We start from the raw sequence: 16194 nt of genomic DNA, 5'->3' as shown, positions 1-16194 counted from the left end.
TACTCCTTCTGCATCACTTTCAGTGTAGAGCTTGATCTGCTGAGCTGTATTGGGTGAGATATAGTGAAGTCTATTAGGAAGAGAAAATCTGTATATTTTGCTACAATGAAAAGCAGAGAATTATGGAAGTTTACTCACAGCAATAATGGTTTCTCCCAATAGCGGGCACAGAATTCAGGCTCCAGCTTGGAATGTAAAGGAGATGCCAGGATCTGAAATGACAAAAACAAGAAGGGGTGAAAATTCACTTAGGCTGCTTTCACACCTCCGGTTTTAGTAGAGCTGGCCAATCCGGCTCTAAAACCTATGCAACGGATGCAGCGACAATACCGCATCCTTTGCATAAGTTTATGACATGTGGCCCGTCCGTTTTTTGCCGCTTGCGGCACGCTACTGAGCATGCGCAGTGGAAAAAAACGCATGCGGCGTCCATAGGCATGCATTGCAAATTGTGCCACATCGGATGCGGCGCGATGCGTTTTTTTTTGGCTGCTTTCACACATCCGTTTTTTCCTGTGCAGCACAATACGGCGCTTTGCAGAAAGACCGCAACCGTGTTTTTTGCCGCCAGTTGCGTTTTTTTTTGCATAGACTTTCATTAGTGCCGGATTGTGCCGCATGGGCTTGCGTTCAGTCCGGTTTTTGCCGCATGCGGCAGATTTAGCCGATGCGGCGGCCGGATGTTACGTTGCCTGGCACGTTTTTTTGTCCGGGAAAAAAACCCACATCGCACCGCATCCGGCCGATGCGGCGCGATTTGCAATGCATGCCTAAGGACGCCACATGCGCATGCGGCGTCCTGCGGCAAACACCACATCCGGTCGTCGCATGCATTTTTTCCCACTGCGCATGCTCAGTAGCGTGCTGCAAGCGGCAAACACCAGACGGGCCGCATGTCAAAAACTTATGCAAAGGATGCGGTTTTGTCGCCACATCTGTTGCATAGGTTTTAGAGCTGGATTGGCCGGCTCTGCTAAAACCGGAGATGTGAAAGCAGCCTTTGACGGACAAAAAAAACGTGCCAGGCAGCCTTCCATCCGGCCGCCGCATCGGCTAAATCTGCCGCTTGCGGCAAAAACCGGACCGAACACAAGCCTATGTGGCAGAATCCGGCACTAATGAAAGTCTATGCAAAAAAACGCAACCGGCGGCAAAAAAAAACGGTTGCGTTTTTTCTGCAAAGCGCCGGATTGTGCCGCACATGAAAAACCGGATGTGTGAAAGCAGCCTTACCATCCATCTCTGGAATTCCCCGTATGTGCTTCACATATCAGGAGCAGTGACGCTCGGCATCTCAGCACATTCATGACTGTGTGGAATTGGTTAACATTCGATGACGAGATGCACGGCGTCACCGCTCCTGGTACGTGGAGGACACGCGAGGGGTAACTTCAGAGGAGGAGGATGATAATTGAATTCTCACCCTTCCTTGTTTTCATCTTGCCGGATCCCGTCTTTTCTCTCTCTCCGAGCCTTTGTTCTTCAGAAATTACACCTGTGAATGTGTCCTGAAAGCGGCTTTGTAAGCGGTTTTGCTTGGCTGCATGTTGCGTCACGGAATTAATTCGTTTTCACAGTTTGTCGGCTTCTAAAGAGAATAAACAAAAAATAAATAAAACGATGAAAATAGAGAGTGAAAAAACCCTCACATTTCCTGCCGTCGTGAGAATAAACAGGCTGGACATGAGGAGTTGTCATGAGCAAGATGAGCTGGATCATGAGCAGCGAGATCCCTCACGATCGGCAGCAGATCTTCACAACGCTTATTGTAATATCAGCTTTTATTTCTATAGTAGTCAGAATAATGTAGACCACATACCTAGTAGACTATATTCATGATTCTCTGTGCAGAGCATCTCACAGACCTGGAGATGCTCTGCGGCGCTAAGGGGTACTTTGCACGCTGCGACATCGCAAGCCGATGCTGCAATGCCGAGCGCGATAGTCCCCGCCCCCGTCACACATGCGATATCTTTTGATTGCTGGCGTAGCGAACATTATCGCTACGCCGGCTTCACATGTACTCACCTGCCATGCGATGTCGCTCTGGCCGGCGACCCGCCTCCTTCCTAAGGGGGCGGGTCGTGCGGAGTTACAGCGACGTCAAACGGCAGGCGGCCAATAGCAGCGGAGTGGCGGAGATGAGCAGGACGTAAACATCCCGCCCACCTCCCTCCTTCCGCATAGCCGCCGGGACGCAGGTAGGAGATGTTCCTCGCTCTTGCAGCTTCATACACAGCGATATGTGCGGCTGCAGGAACGAGGGACATCGTACCTGTCGCTGCACCGGCATTATGGAAATGTCGGACCCTACACCGATGAAACGATAATAACGCTTTTGCGCTCGTTAATCGTATCAAAAAGGATTTGCACACTACGATATCGACTGCGACGCCGGATGTGCGTCACTTTCGATTTAACCCCACCGACATCACACCTGCGATGCCGTAGTGTGCAAAGTCCGCCTAACAGATTTGACAGTGTGTCTATTCCTTGTGCAGAGCATCTTGCCCTTGGAGATGTTCTGCAGCACTACAGATCTGGCAGTGTGTCTATTCCTTTGTGCAGAGCATCTTGCCTTTGGAGATGCACTACGGCACTTACAGATCTGGCAGTGTGGCTATTCCTTTGTGCAGAGCATCTTGCCTTTGGAGATGCTCTGCGGCGCTGTCCTTGATAATGAACTAGCAGCTTGGTTACTATACTGAAGTCCAGGTTGGTTCTGGGAGGTGCTGGTTACTCAGACATTCCATTGTCTTGGTTGGCACGGTTCCTCAGTGGTTAGCTCTGCAGTCTTGCAGCACTGGGGTCCTGGGTTTGAATCTCACCAAGGGCAACATTTGAAAGGAGTTTGCATGTTCTCCATCTGTTTGCGTGGGTTTCCTCCGGGTACTCCGGTTTCCTCCCACACTCCAAAGACATACAGATAGGAACTCTAGATTGTGAGCCCCACAGTGTTCCTGATGTATGTAAAGCGCTGTGGAATATGTTAGCACTATATAAAAATAAAGATCTATTTTTATTTATTTTTTTTATCTTCCGGGTAATTGCTCAGGTTTCGTTACTGAGCTGCTCCCCCAGATCTCTGCTAGTTGTAGTCTCTAACTCTGCTGTGTTACTGTAGTTTGTTTGTCTGCTTGTATTCTGATCTTGGTATTCTGACCTCGGACTGTTATTGGACTTCCCTCTGCCCCCTCCCTATTCCTGTATTGGGCCCTGGACCGTTATCTGATTACATCTTTGCTTGCTCCCTTCTTCTTCTGGTATTGTGACCCTCGGATTGTGCCCTGACTACGTCTCTGTTTACCCCTTATGATTATACGTGACCTCCTGTTACCAGACCACTGGCTCTCCTGACCACCCTTCCGTTCACACGACCCCGTACGGTTGTGACAAGCATTACAACTATGAAGTGTGTTCATTGAACTGTATATTAGTGTACTCTCTGTAAGAAATCAGATCTGGTAGGCAATGGCAGGGACGTAGTAAAGAGGCACACATAGGTTCTCAATCCAAAACTCAGTGTTTCATCCACACTGGTAACAAACAGAAAGGAGTCTTATTACAGCACTACAATAAGGATAGCTGTGATTTCTGCGGAAATACAGTAACTTGTAACTACATTATTGTATTACAAGGATTCTAAATAACTAATTGTCACATATGAAAATCACAGGAGAGTGTAAATCATCAACAGTCGTAATGAGAAAAAGAACAAAGTTTTGCTCCAGTAAATATGTAAGGGAATGCAAAGGTGAAGAGACACACGCCAGCAGTGCTTAACCGCGTGTCTGCAAGTAAGCCTCGCCGTCCGCTGACCAAAGTCCATAAAACTCAGGAAGGCAAAAAGAAATTAGGAGCAAAGTAAATTTTTCTACACCCCAGTTTTATGCATATTCAAGACACTTGGCCTTATTTCCATGCGAGGGTGTCACTATTCTGATGTGCAGAACATTCTGTATTGTTCTGCTATGCTCTCCTGCAGAGCCGGTATATGTTGCCTATGGTGCAGAGCGTTTTGCAAGATGAATGCTCTGCGGGTTGTTTCACAAGCACTGTGTTTTACGCTGGTCCTGGGAGGTGCTCTCACAGATGCTTCTGGTTCTGGTGATTGCTCTGCTTCATTAGGGAGCGTGTTAGCTCAGGACTGCGCCAGTCGTACTTCCTGGTTACAGTTTTGCTGTTGTCTCCCGTGGTGCTCAGTGTTCAGATCTTGGTCTCTCAACTCCGGACTGCTGTTTACCCGTCTCTGCCAGTTCTCCACCGTTTCTCTTGTGACGTCCCAGTTTCTGACCTTGGGCTTCCTCCTGACCACGTCCCTGCCTGCTCTCTGTATTTTGTACGCACTCTCCTGGACCCTGACCTTCGGCTTGTATCTTGACCTCGATTCTGTCTGCCCCTCATGTAGTGTTGTGCCCTCCTAGTTTATGATCTCAGCCTGTCTGACTACCTCTCCATCTACTGCATACAAGTAGTGTCTAGCGCCACCTTGTGACAGTCATCACATTCACCTTGTGGCAGTCATCAGAGGGTATGACCTTCTCAAATCAATTCTTTCATGAATATCAACTCTGGCAAGACTTCTTTAAAAACTAAATGGATGTGTGGCACCCCTGAGGCTTCAGTCGCCACAGAGGTACTGTACCTCAGCCAGAGGTGTGGTATTCCATCCTGGGTAAGGAGGAGGTCAACACCGGTTTACACAAAGCACGACACCAAGGCTCAAACACCTCATCAGACATAGCAGAGGGCGTGATTATACCCAAAGCCAGGCTGTGGGGGTGGAGTCGTAAGAGTGGGAACACATAGTACAAAGTGGGCACACAGTGTGAAGTGTGGAGTTAAGTCAGTGGAGCAGTGGAGGAGCTAAGACTCGCGGCCTATAGCAGGTACTGCTCAGCCTGTACACAAGCAGAAAGGGTCCTAGAGACCACGGAAGTTAACCTTCCGTGGCCTTGTTCCACACATAATCTACAGGTGGAAAGACTAGGTCGCACCCCTGGAATTGGTCCTTAGGCTGGAGGAGTATAACCTACGGGCTCCTCTAGTAAAACCAACCAGCCATACACCGCACACAAATTCATTGGAAGGTGACCCAAAAGGACCAAGGGATAGAGCTTCACGGTGCCCCACAGGGTTTACGGGCACTGATACAGGGTTCAGTGAGCGAGGGCGCAAGGCAGGAGGACGAAGCAAGTGCAGAGAAGACCAGGAAAGAGTATACTTAAGAAAGGTGCACCGAACTCTACCTCCGAGCTGCCCGGGATCGGCTGGAGCCCATCACGCTGAATCCTGGCACTCCAAAGGTGGTCCCTTGCATGTGTAACTGGCTACAGTGAGTAAAAACCTTGAGACTGCATCCCTGTGTTGCTCCGTTATTTGCCTGCGCCCACCCGCCATCATAGACTACTACCACCCCCATCTGCCCTGGGGCCCAGCTCTACCTGTGGGGAGCTACACCATCTAAGCTGCATCACCATTTGCTCCGGGGAGCCCCATCTCGCAGCGGCGGCACCTACCTTGCCGCATACCACAGGTGGCATCACAAATGAACTATCATCATCCCCTTCCGTTATATTAAATGACACCACCGGGGACACAGAGCTGGGCCACACCACCGTGGCGCTCCAAGTGCAGAACTGCCGCCCGGTACCAAGTCACCCCATGGCCCCGGCGCAGGCGTATGAGATGTACCTGGGTCCCTCTGGTAACTGAGTTGGTGGCACTGCTAGATATCTTCCAATTTCAAAGTGAAGTAAGCGTGATGTGTCTTTCATCAGCTGCATCAAGATCACATCACTGTCGCATGACCCTCAGATGACGCTCGCAGCAGAGGGTCATTAGCAAATTGCTTCCGATTCTTTTGCATCGGAAGTTATACGCTAGTGAAACCGAACCCTAAATGCTCACCTCACCGGCCACCACAATGCTTGCTGCATGACATCTAGTCTTCTTCCTTCCACACTCGCACGCCGCATCTCCAGCCCCTTAATTATAAGCTAGGATATCCGGTCACTATCACGTGTGCTGCAACCTTACAGTGACCGGGCCAGAAGTTCTGGCTTATAATGAAGAAGATGGAGATGCAGCACACAATGCCAGAAGGAGAAAAACTAAGTGGCTGGCAGAAAGTAGTGGGGTGGTTCCTGGGTGGCCGGAGAGGTAAGTGGTGAGGTGAGTGTTTTTGGGGGTTTTTTTGGACAGCATACATTTATTATACTCTGGCATCTGGAAAAAGACAGGAATAGGGAACAATTCAATTGATCACCTACTTTGGGAAAGTTTGGCAAAGCCGCTACTGTTAAATCCCAAGTGATACGTTTTGGTGTGAGGACAGGGCGAAACGTGACTGATTCATGATTTTACATTCTTCTTATGTTTTTTAGGAAGTCTACAAGTCAGATACAAACTCAGTAAGGAAGGATCCTATGTTTTCACATTAGATTCGGAGAGACTTAACAATCGCAAACTTCACCACGTGAAGATCAGCAGAGAAGGGCGGAAATTAACCATTCAGGTAAAGTAACCATTCTCAGATCACATAGTCCTCATGTGCTGCTGTGCAAAGACCCCGAGGACACTCTGCTGATGTTATGTTAAAATTTCTTTACTTTTTAATGATGGGATTTCCTATCTCCAAACTTGCCAGTGACGTCAAATAGCAAATGCAGACCACATTCAGTCTCCCCGGGAGGAGCGACTCCTCTCCATCACTGCTGCAGTCTCAGTGTTTTGGTTGTTGCGCTGATGTTGCTTTGTTAACTCACATCACCGTTGCAGTAAATCATTACGTTTAGAGGCTCATATGTAGCACCTCTGAAACCATCAGGGTGCTACAAGGTTCTGCATCCCCACAAGGATGCAGGGTCTACCCCCTTAGGGACCCAGAACCCCAGTGCCGGAACCAACAAAAACCCAGATAATCCCAGTTTTCCCCAACAATCCCCCTACCAGCTACCCACCAGCTAGGGTGGGACCAATGGATGGCCGCCTAGAGGTGGAGCCACTCCAGTCCACTAGTTGGCCAGGTGGGAGGGGCAGACTGAGGAGAGTCAGAACACAGGAAGACAGTAGTCAGTCTTGGAGAGAGTTGAGAGGAGACTGTCTGATGCGGGTTAACGGTGACCTGGTACCCAGGAGAGGTAATTGCCAGTGGAGTTCTCCCGGAACTACGCGCCGACTGGGTACAGGACCCTATGACAGAAAAGAACTCCAGTACGACCTGTTAACACCTGTACAGCGAGGGGACCATCAAGGACCTTGCTGACCCTAAAGAATCCGAAGACTCAGTAGCAACGGAAGAACCGGGTACAGGACCAGAGACTCCAACCCCACAAGGTTTACACTACAGTCAGGCGGTCAGAGGTGGACAAACCACAGAACGGGGACCCCCAGTGTTCCATACCATGGGGACCCACTTACCAGAGACGGGTGCAGGGGAAGAAGGTACCAGAGAACCAAACTGGCACTGGGACGAAGGGGACCTGGAGGCGAAACCAGCCGGCCTCGGGCAACCAGTCAACATCTACCAGCAGTGAGTAAACCAGTTGCACTAAACACCTGTGTGGACTACCTTTTTCCAACGCCCATTGCACCATACACCCTCTGGGGCAATACCCTACTTGCGGAGGGTCTACCATTCTAGCTGCTAATACCACCAGCCACAGTAGAGACATTCTGCAGCGGCGGCTCCCTATACTTAGCCGCAATACCGCAAGTGGCGTCACATGTGAACATTATCTTATTCTCCCCTGTATATATCCCCATTACAAAAAGGGCCCAGGGCACGAAACCGGGTAACAACCACCACCGTGACTTCCCCAAAACCTGTTCTGCCCGGAACTGAGTACCCCTTATCCTTGGATGCTACACATGCCATCTACTTTGGCTGAGCAATGATTGGCTGCAGCAGGAAAGAGAGTTGCCAATGTAATGTGACCACTGCAGCCAATTAATGAACTCAGCAGGATGTGCCATCTAACTCAGCTGAGACGCTGAGATCAAAGATTGGCTGCATTGATGATAGTAGCTTTCAATATGATGTCACTGCTGCAGACACTCATTGAGCTCAGTGGTCAGCACCATCTACCTTGGTCAATCGAAGGAGCTCAGTGATTGCCTGCAGCCGTGATGTGAGCTTTTTGAGGTCACGGCTGAAGCCAAAGCACTATGACCAGAACAGTGGCGGAGAACTTGCATTAGACTTAAGGAAGTGAGTACTGTCCAAATGTATTAGTTTACATCGCATGTTTGCTTTTGTAAAAGTGGAAAACCCCTTGAACAGTCCAATAATCCAGAATATCTAATGGATCAGTCAACATGAATCATGTCCTATCAGTGTTAAAGCGCACCAATCACCAGGGTTTTCATATGTAACCTAAAGCCAGTGGTATACTGGTACTATCAGGCTGAGTCTATACATACCTGTAGTGGTCAGCTTGGATGTTTAGGTTTTGAAATCCAAGAAAGTAAAGTTTATAAAATTGGCAGCTTCGTGAGTGACAGCAGCTGAGGAGCAGATAATATCTGGGGGGGTATTCATAGTTATGCTAATTCTAACAGGGGGAGGGGATAAGTATTATACAATCGACCTAGTAGGACCTGTGTGAGGTCATACCCATGTAACCAGAAGGGGCGCGGCCTCTGCCAATAGGAAAATGTTGCTTCCTGATATCAGCTCTGTTGTCTAAGGCCCCGCCCCTTCTGGTCACATGGGTATAACCTCACACAGGTTCTGCTAGGTCGATTGTTTAATACTTATGTTAATTCTAACAGAAAACAGGAAGGAATAAGCATAAAAAGTCCCCAGATATTATCTGATCCTCAGCTGCTGTCACTCAAGCAGCTGCCAATTTTATAAACTTTACTTGCTTGTGTTTCAAAACCTAAACATCCAAGCTGACCACTGCAGATATGTATAGACTCAGCCTGATAGTGCCAGTATAGCACTGGCTATAGGTTATATAGGACACTCCTGGTGATTGGTGCACTTTAAATGAAAAAGTTCCTACTATGTATGCGAAAACTAACGCTAGCTCACTGTTGAACCCTTACGACCTTCAGATTATGAGACTGTTGAACCCTTACAAAGAAATAGTTTTTTTTACCTTGGGATCCCTTAAAATAGAAATAATAATAAAACATATAGTGCGTGTTTCTATAGACACTCTTCTGTGTCCAAGGCTTTGTTAATTTAAACAGCATTTCCCTTGGTATGACGTTATTACTGTGCCTAAACCAATTATAATGACTTTCTTACACATTGCAAGTGACATTTCCATTAGACGTGTATACAGTGGTTGTGGATTACAAGATTTGAGGATTATATTCTGTAGTTTATATGACAGATGGAAAAAATAAACAGTAATGTTCAAAAATAACAAAAAAAGAGAGATATCTGAAACCTATTACACAGTTCTCTTCCCTGAAAGCTAATGTCTGCAAACAATAAGTCCCATATCTACAAATCAGATTTTTTGGGGGTGATCGTGTTTCCTACTTTAAAATATGTGCATTCACATCTGATTTAAGGCCGCTTTACACGCTACGACATCGCTAGCAATTGCTAGCGATGTCGAGCGTGAAAGCACCCGCCCCCATCGTACATGCGATATCGTGTGATCGTTGCCTTATCGCTACGGCAGCGTCACATGTACATAACTGCTCTGCGACGTCGCGGTGACCGGCGAACCTCCTCCTTTCTAAGGGGACGGTTCGTTCAGCGTCACAGCGACGTCACAGCAGCATCAACGAACCGCCGCCCAATAGAAGCGGAGGGGCGGAGATGAGCGGGAAGTAACATCCCGCCCACCTCCTTCCTTCATCATTGCGGGCGGTCGCAGGTAAGGTGAGGTTTCTCATTCCTGTGGTGTCACACATAGCGATGTGTGCTGCCGCAGGAACGACAAACTACTTCGTACACCGAGCAGCAGCGATATTCGAGAATAGGGGGGCATGTCACCGATGAGCAATTTTGACCACTTTTGCGACGATTCAAAATCGCTCATAGGAGTCACACACAACGAGATCGCTACAGCGGCCGGATGTGCATCACAAATTCCGTGACCCCAACGAGATCGCTTGAGTGATGTCGCAGCATGTAAAGCGGCCTTTACACTGCAAAGTCCATTGTCAAGACACTCGTACAGCACTGTATTACCCATCCCATATAGGTTTCTCTACATAGTCATCAAATCACTTGCTCAGTTACATTTTTTACTGCTTATCTTTAGACATCAAACTATTGTCTTGTAACCAACCACACTGCTGTTTCATGAAGTTTCTTACCTAACGCTGCAGCTTTAGGTTCAATGTCACTGGAAAATCTTTCCTCATTCAAGATCTAGATGGTACAATATATCTGGTCCCTGTACAAAGAATGATTCCTTTTTTAATGTTGGAGAGGAAAGATTTTTTTACTGTCACAAAGAAATGAAAATTCACATCAAAAGATGTAACACTTCACCCCAGCTTTACCATTGTCATCCAATAAGAATTTAGGGTGTGAACAGAATATGAAGCTTATCTCTGGCTGGCAGATTTAAGTACACTGTACACAGTACATGAACAGCTGCCACTTAGACACATCTAGATGCCCCTCTGTGGGCATTTCCATATTTTCCAACATAATTTTACCATCTGTTACATCATTCTTGCTTTCAAAGTCTCTGACCACTCATTTTGCTCTCCTCTCGGATGTATGCTGTTCTCATCTACTTAGCAAATTTCATATACTTGCTACCAAGCCGGTTTAGGTCTCTCTTAAAGGCAATTTAACACACTAGGAGCGTATTTCACAGTTCCGGAACACTTTTCTATTGTGCATAGGTCTGGGAAACTGCCCACTACTTAAGTAGATGGCCAATTGGATACCCCTTCTGTTGATCCTTTACTATTTTCCTAAACAACCCAAACCTATAATAATAGTGGCTAGCCACTGGACTAGTGAAGTATGAATATTACCAACCAGTTGGCTGTGAGCAAAAAATGGTCAAATTAGAGTTAAAAGAACCAAAAAAATACAAAAAAGATGACCACACAAATAAAATAGTAAAGTTTTATTAGAAAAAGTGTTAAAAATGTAGAACAAATAAGAAAAAATAAATAAAATATTAGGATATGGATGCAGAGTTATCTCTCAAGTACATTTAAATTGGTATATTAACATTTAAAAATATATAATCATGACAAATGGCAGATAAGGTCCCATGTATAAATTAATTGGTAAGGGATATGTTGCCTCTTAAAAAATATTAAAAAAATGACACATAAAATGAGTAATGTATTGTCCTTGAAGAAGCCACGACGAAACGCGCGTTGGGTGCTGTAAGGTAAATATGATGCTGCTGTATTATTGATATTGTTTTTTACTGTTAACATTTTTTATTATTGTACTTCACTGCACAAATGTGTTTTTTTAACAATATTTTTACAAATTTATTTTTCCTTATATTGGTAACCTAACCCACTTACTCCATAAAAAAAAATTTGAGGGGAGGCACTTTTTGTATTTTTGTACTTACACTTATATATTCACTGGGTTTGTGCAATGAAGATATATTCCTCATTTTATGTGTAATTTTTGAATATTTTTTAATGGGCCCCAACATATCCCTTACTAATTAATTTATACTTGAGACCTTATCTGCCATTTATCATGATTATGTATTTTTACATGTTACTATACCAATTTAAATGTACTTGAGAGATAGCTCTGCATCCGTATCCTAATGTATTTATTTTTTTCTCTTGTTTCTACATTTTTAATACTTTTTTTCTACTAAAAACTTATTTTATTCATGTGGTCATCTTTTTTTTTTTTTTTTCATTTTCCTAAACAGCCAACTAAATAGCAAGTATTACTTAAGTACGAGTTCCACTATTTCCCATTTATACACTAATTACATCACATACACTTGGTTAACAAAAGCAAAGGAATTTATTTCAGTTCTTTGACCAAACTGTTTAATAAAAATAACAACAGAAAAGGAGGAGGATTTAAACAGACAGTGCAAGTGAAGTTTCTTACCTTACGCTGCAGCTATAGGTTTAATGTCACTGTAAAATCTTTCCTCGTTCGAGATATAGATGGTACAATGCATATCTGGTCCCTGTTCGGTCGCCATCTTTTTGTCAGTTAAATCAACTCTTTTCTAGTGCTTTTTGAACTCCAAAAAGTAAGGTGTGATCATGATTTGCTTGGAGAATAAAATAGCACAACATTAGGATATTATACAAAGAGTGATTCCTTACTATAGTCATCCAATAGGAATTTAGGACGTGAATGGGATATGAAGATTATCTCTGCTTGGCAGATTTAATTATTTGATCACCATGAAACAAGAAATATGAAACTTGGGGATTTTTGTGGTCTTCAACAATGCGGACACATAGCTCAACACAAGTCTATTATAGGCTGCTTTATACAAAGAATATCTGACATGGATGGCCATAGGTTTATTCTTACTCAAAGCAAATATTTATTTTCCATTTTCTTACTTTAGATTGACAAGACAATGAAGCAGAAGCAGAACTTGTCATCAGATCTCTACTTTAGAGCTATCAAGTCTCTGACACTCGGGAAGATTCTAGGTGAGACCATAATTTGGATACTTTTATCACAAATAAAGATCAGATGATAAAAGCAGAGGCAGTGTGTTGTGGAGTTATAAGCTGATTGTTGCTATTATGTGTCACTTCTAAAAGTCTACAGCATGTATCAGTTTAATTGAGGTATTCTGCTGGTAAACCATTTTTCCCTGCATTATCTGCTATACTTCTGTTCTTTTTTGACCCTTACAATCAAGAATGTACATATAAGAAAAGCATTCCTCTCGATGATCAAATATTAGCATTAAAGAACCCCTGTGAAGACGCATCCAACATATAACGTCACACTCTGTAAAAGAGTATAATTATTAGAAGTATTGCGCTTTTCTCACAATGGAGTAAAAGCACATTACTAAAACATTATTCCTTATTTACCAGAATATAACTACTATAATACTGCTCCTATATACAAGAATATAACTACTATAATACTGCCCCCTATGTACAAGAATATAACTACTATAATACTGCCCCTATGTACAAGAATATAACTACTATAATACTGCCTCCTATGTACAAGAATATAACTACTATAATACTGCTCCTATGTACAAGAATATAACTACTATAATACTGCCCCCTATGTACAAGAATATAACTACTATAATACTGCTCCTATATACAAGAATATAACTACTATAATACTGCCCCCTATGTACAAGAATATAACTACTATAATACTGCCCCTATGTACAAGAATATAACTACTATAATACTGCCTCCTATGTACAAGAATATAACTACTATAATACTGCTCCTATGTACAAGAATATAACTACTATAATACTGCCCCCTATGTACAAGAATATAACTACTATAATACTGCTCCTATATACAAGAATATAACTACTATAATACTGCCCCCTATGTACAAGAATATAACTACTATAATACTGCCCCTATGTACAAGAATATAACTACTATAATACTGCCTCCTATGTACAAGAATATAACTACTATAATACTGCCCCTATGTACAAGAATATAACTACTATAATACTGCCCCCTATGTACAAGAATATAACTACTATAATACTGCCCCTATGTACAAGAATATAACTACTATAATACTGCTCCTATATACAAGACTATAACTACTATAATACTGCCCCCTATGTACAAGAATATAACTACTATAATACTGCCCCCTATGTACAAAAATATAACTACTATAATACTGCCCCCTATATACAAGAATATAACTACTATAATACTGCCCCCTATGTACAAGAATATAACTACTATAATACTGCCCCCTATGTACAAGAATATAACTACTATAATACTGCTCCTATATACAAGAATATAACTACTATAATACTGCCCCCTATGTACAAGAATATAACTACTATAATACTGCCCCTATGTACAAGAATATAACTACTATAATACTGCCCCCTATATACAAGAATATAACTACTATAATACTGCCCCCTATGTACAAGAATATAACTACTATAATACTGCCCCCTATGTACAAGAATATAACTACTATAATACTGCTCCTATATACAAGAATATAACTACTATAATACTGCCCCCTATGTACAAGAATATAACTACTATAATACTGCCCCTATGTACAAGAATATAACTACTATAATACTGCCCCCTATATACAAGAATATAACTACTATAATACTGCCCCCTATGTACAAGAATATAACTACTATAATACTGCCCCCTATGTACAAGAATATAACTACTATAATAATGCTCCTATATACAAGAATATAACTACTACAATACTGCTCCTATGTACAAGAATATAACTACTATAATACTGCCCCTATGTACAATAATATAACTACTATTATACTGCTCCTATGTACAAGAATATAACTACGATAATACTACCCCTATGTACAAGAATATAACTAATATAATACTGCCCCCTATGTACAAGAATATAACTACTATAATACTGCTCCTATGTACAAGAATATAACTACTATAATACTGCTCCTATGTACAAGAAAATAACTACTATAATACTGCCCCTATGTACAAGAATATAACTACTATTATACTGCTCCTATGTACAAGAATATAACTACTATAATACTGCCCCTATGTACAAGAATATAACTACTATAATACTGCCCCTATGTACAAGAATATAACTACTATAATACTGCTCCTATATACAAGAATATAACTACTATAATACTGCCCCTATATACAAGAATATAACTACTATAATACTGCCCCTATATACAAGAATATAACTACTATAATACTGCCCCTATGTACAAGAATATAACTACTATAATACTGCTCCTATATACAAGAATATAACTACTATAATACTGCACCCTATGTACAAGAATATAACTACTATAATACTGCTCCTATGTACAAGAATATAACTACTATAATACTGCTCCTATGTACAAGAATATAACTACTATAATACTGCTCCTATGTACAAGAATATAACTACTATAATACTGCCCCTATATACAAGAATATAACTACTATAATACTGCCCCTATGTACAAGAATATAACTACTATAATACTGCTCCTATGTACAAGAATATAACTACTATAATACTGCCCCTATGTACAAGAATATAACTACTATAATACTGCTCCTATATACAAGAATATAACTACTATAATACTGCCCCCTATGTACAAGAATATAACTACTATAATACTGCCCCCTATATACAAGAATATAACTACTATAATACTGCCCCTATGTACAAGAATATAACTACTATAATACTGCTCCTATATACAAGAATATAACTACTATAATACTGCCCCCCTATGTACAAGAATATAACTACTATAATACTGCCCCTATATACAAGAATATAACTACTATAATACTGCCCCCTATGTACAAGAATATAACTACTATAATACTGCCCCCTATGTACAAGAATATAACTACTATAATACTGCTCCTATGTACAAGAATATAACTACTATAATACTGCCCCTATGTACAAGAATATAACTACTATCATACTGCCCCCTATGTACAAGAATATAACTACTATAATACTGCTCCTATGTACAAGAATATAACTACTATAATACTGCCCCCTATATACAAGAATATAACTACTATAATACTGCACCCTATGTACAAGAATATAACTACTATAATACTGCTCCTATGTACAAGAATATAACTACTATAATACTGCTCCTATGTACAAGAATATAACTACTATAATACTGCCTCCTATGTACAAGAATATAACTACTATAATACTGCCCCCTATATACAAGAATATAACTACTATAATACTGCCTCCTATGTACAAGAATATAACTACTATAATACTGCTCCTATATACAAGAATATAACTACTATAATACTGCCCCCCTATGTACAAGAATATAACTAGTATAATACTGCCCCTATATACAAGAATATAACTACTATAATACTGCCCCCTATGTACAAGAATATAACTACTATAATACTGCCCCCTATGTACAAGAATATAACTACTATAATACTGCTCCTATGTACAAGAATATAACTACTATAATACTGCCCCTATGTACAAGAATATAACTACTATCATACTGCCCCCTATGTACAAGAATATAACTACTATAA

At 42.2% G+C, this 16194-nt stretch overlaps 1 protein-coding gene across 3 annotated transcripts in view; it reads left to right on the top strand.

Moving 5' to 3' along the window:
• The window catches only part of LOC142257877 (contactin-associated protein-like 5), a 512033-nt gene that overhangs the window by 476005 nt on the left and 19834 nt on the right, over positions 1 to 16194 (top strand). For all 3 annotated transcript variants that reach the window (XR_012727671.1, XM_075330145.1, XM_075330146.1), the window contains 2 exons: positions 6387 to 6517; positions 12504 to 12591. Coding sequence is in view for 2 of the 3 variants with exons in the window: in XM_075330145.1 (XP_075186260.1) it covers positions 6387 to 6517; positions 12504 to 12591 (219 nt within the window). In the remaining variant the exon portion in view is untranslated. The remainder of the gene's footprint in view (positions 1 to 6386; positions 6518 to 12503; positions 12592 to 16194) is intronic.

This window comes from Anomaloglossus baeobatrachus, chromosome 12 (assembly GCF_048569485.1).
Source record: "Anomaloglossus baeobatrachus isolate aAnoBae1 chromosome 12, aAnoBae1.hap1, whole genome shotgun sequence".
NCBI lineage: Eukaryota > Metazoa > Chordata > Amphibia > Anura > Aromobatidae > Anomaloglossus > Anomaloglossus baeobatrachus.
This window is presented reverse-complemented; position numbering and strand designations above follow the sequence as displayed.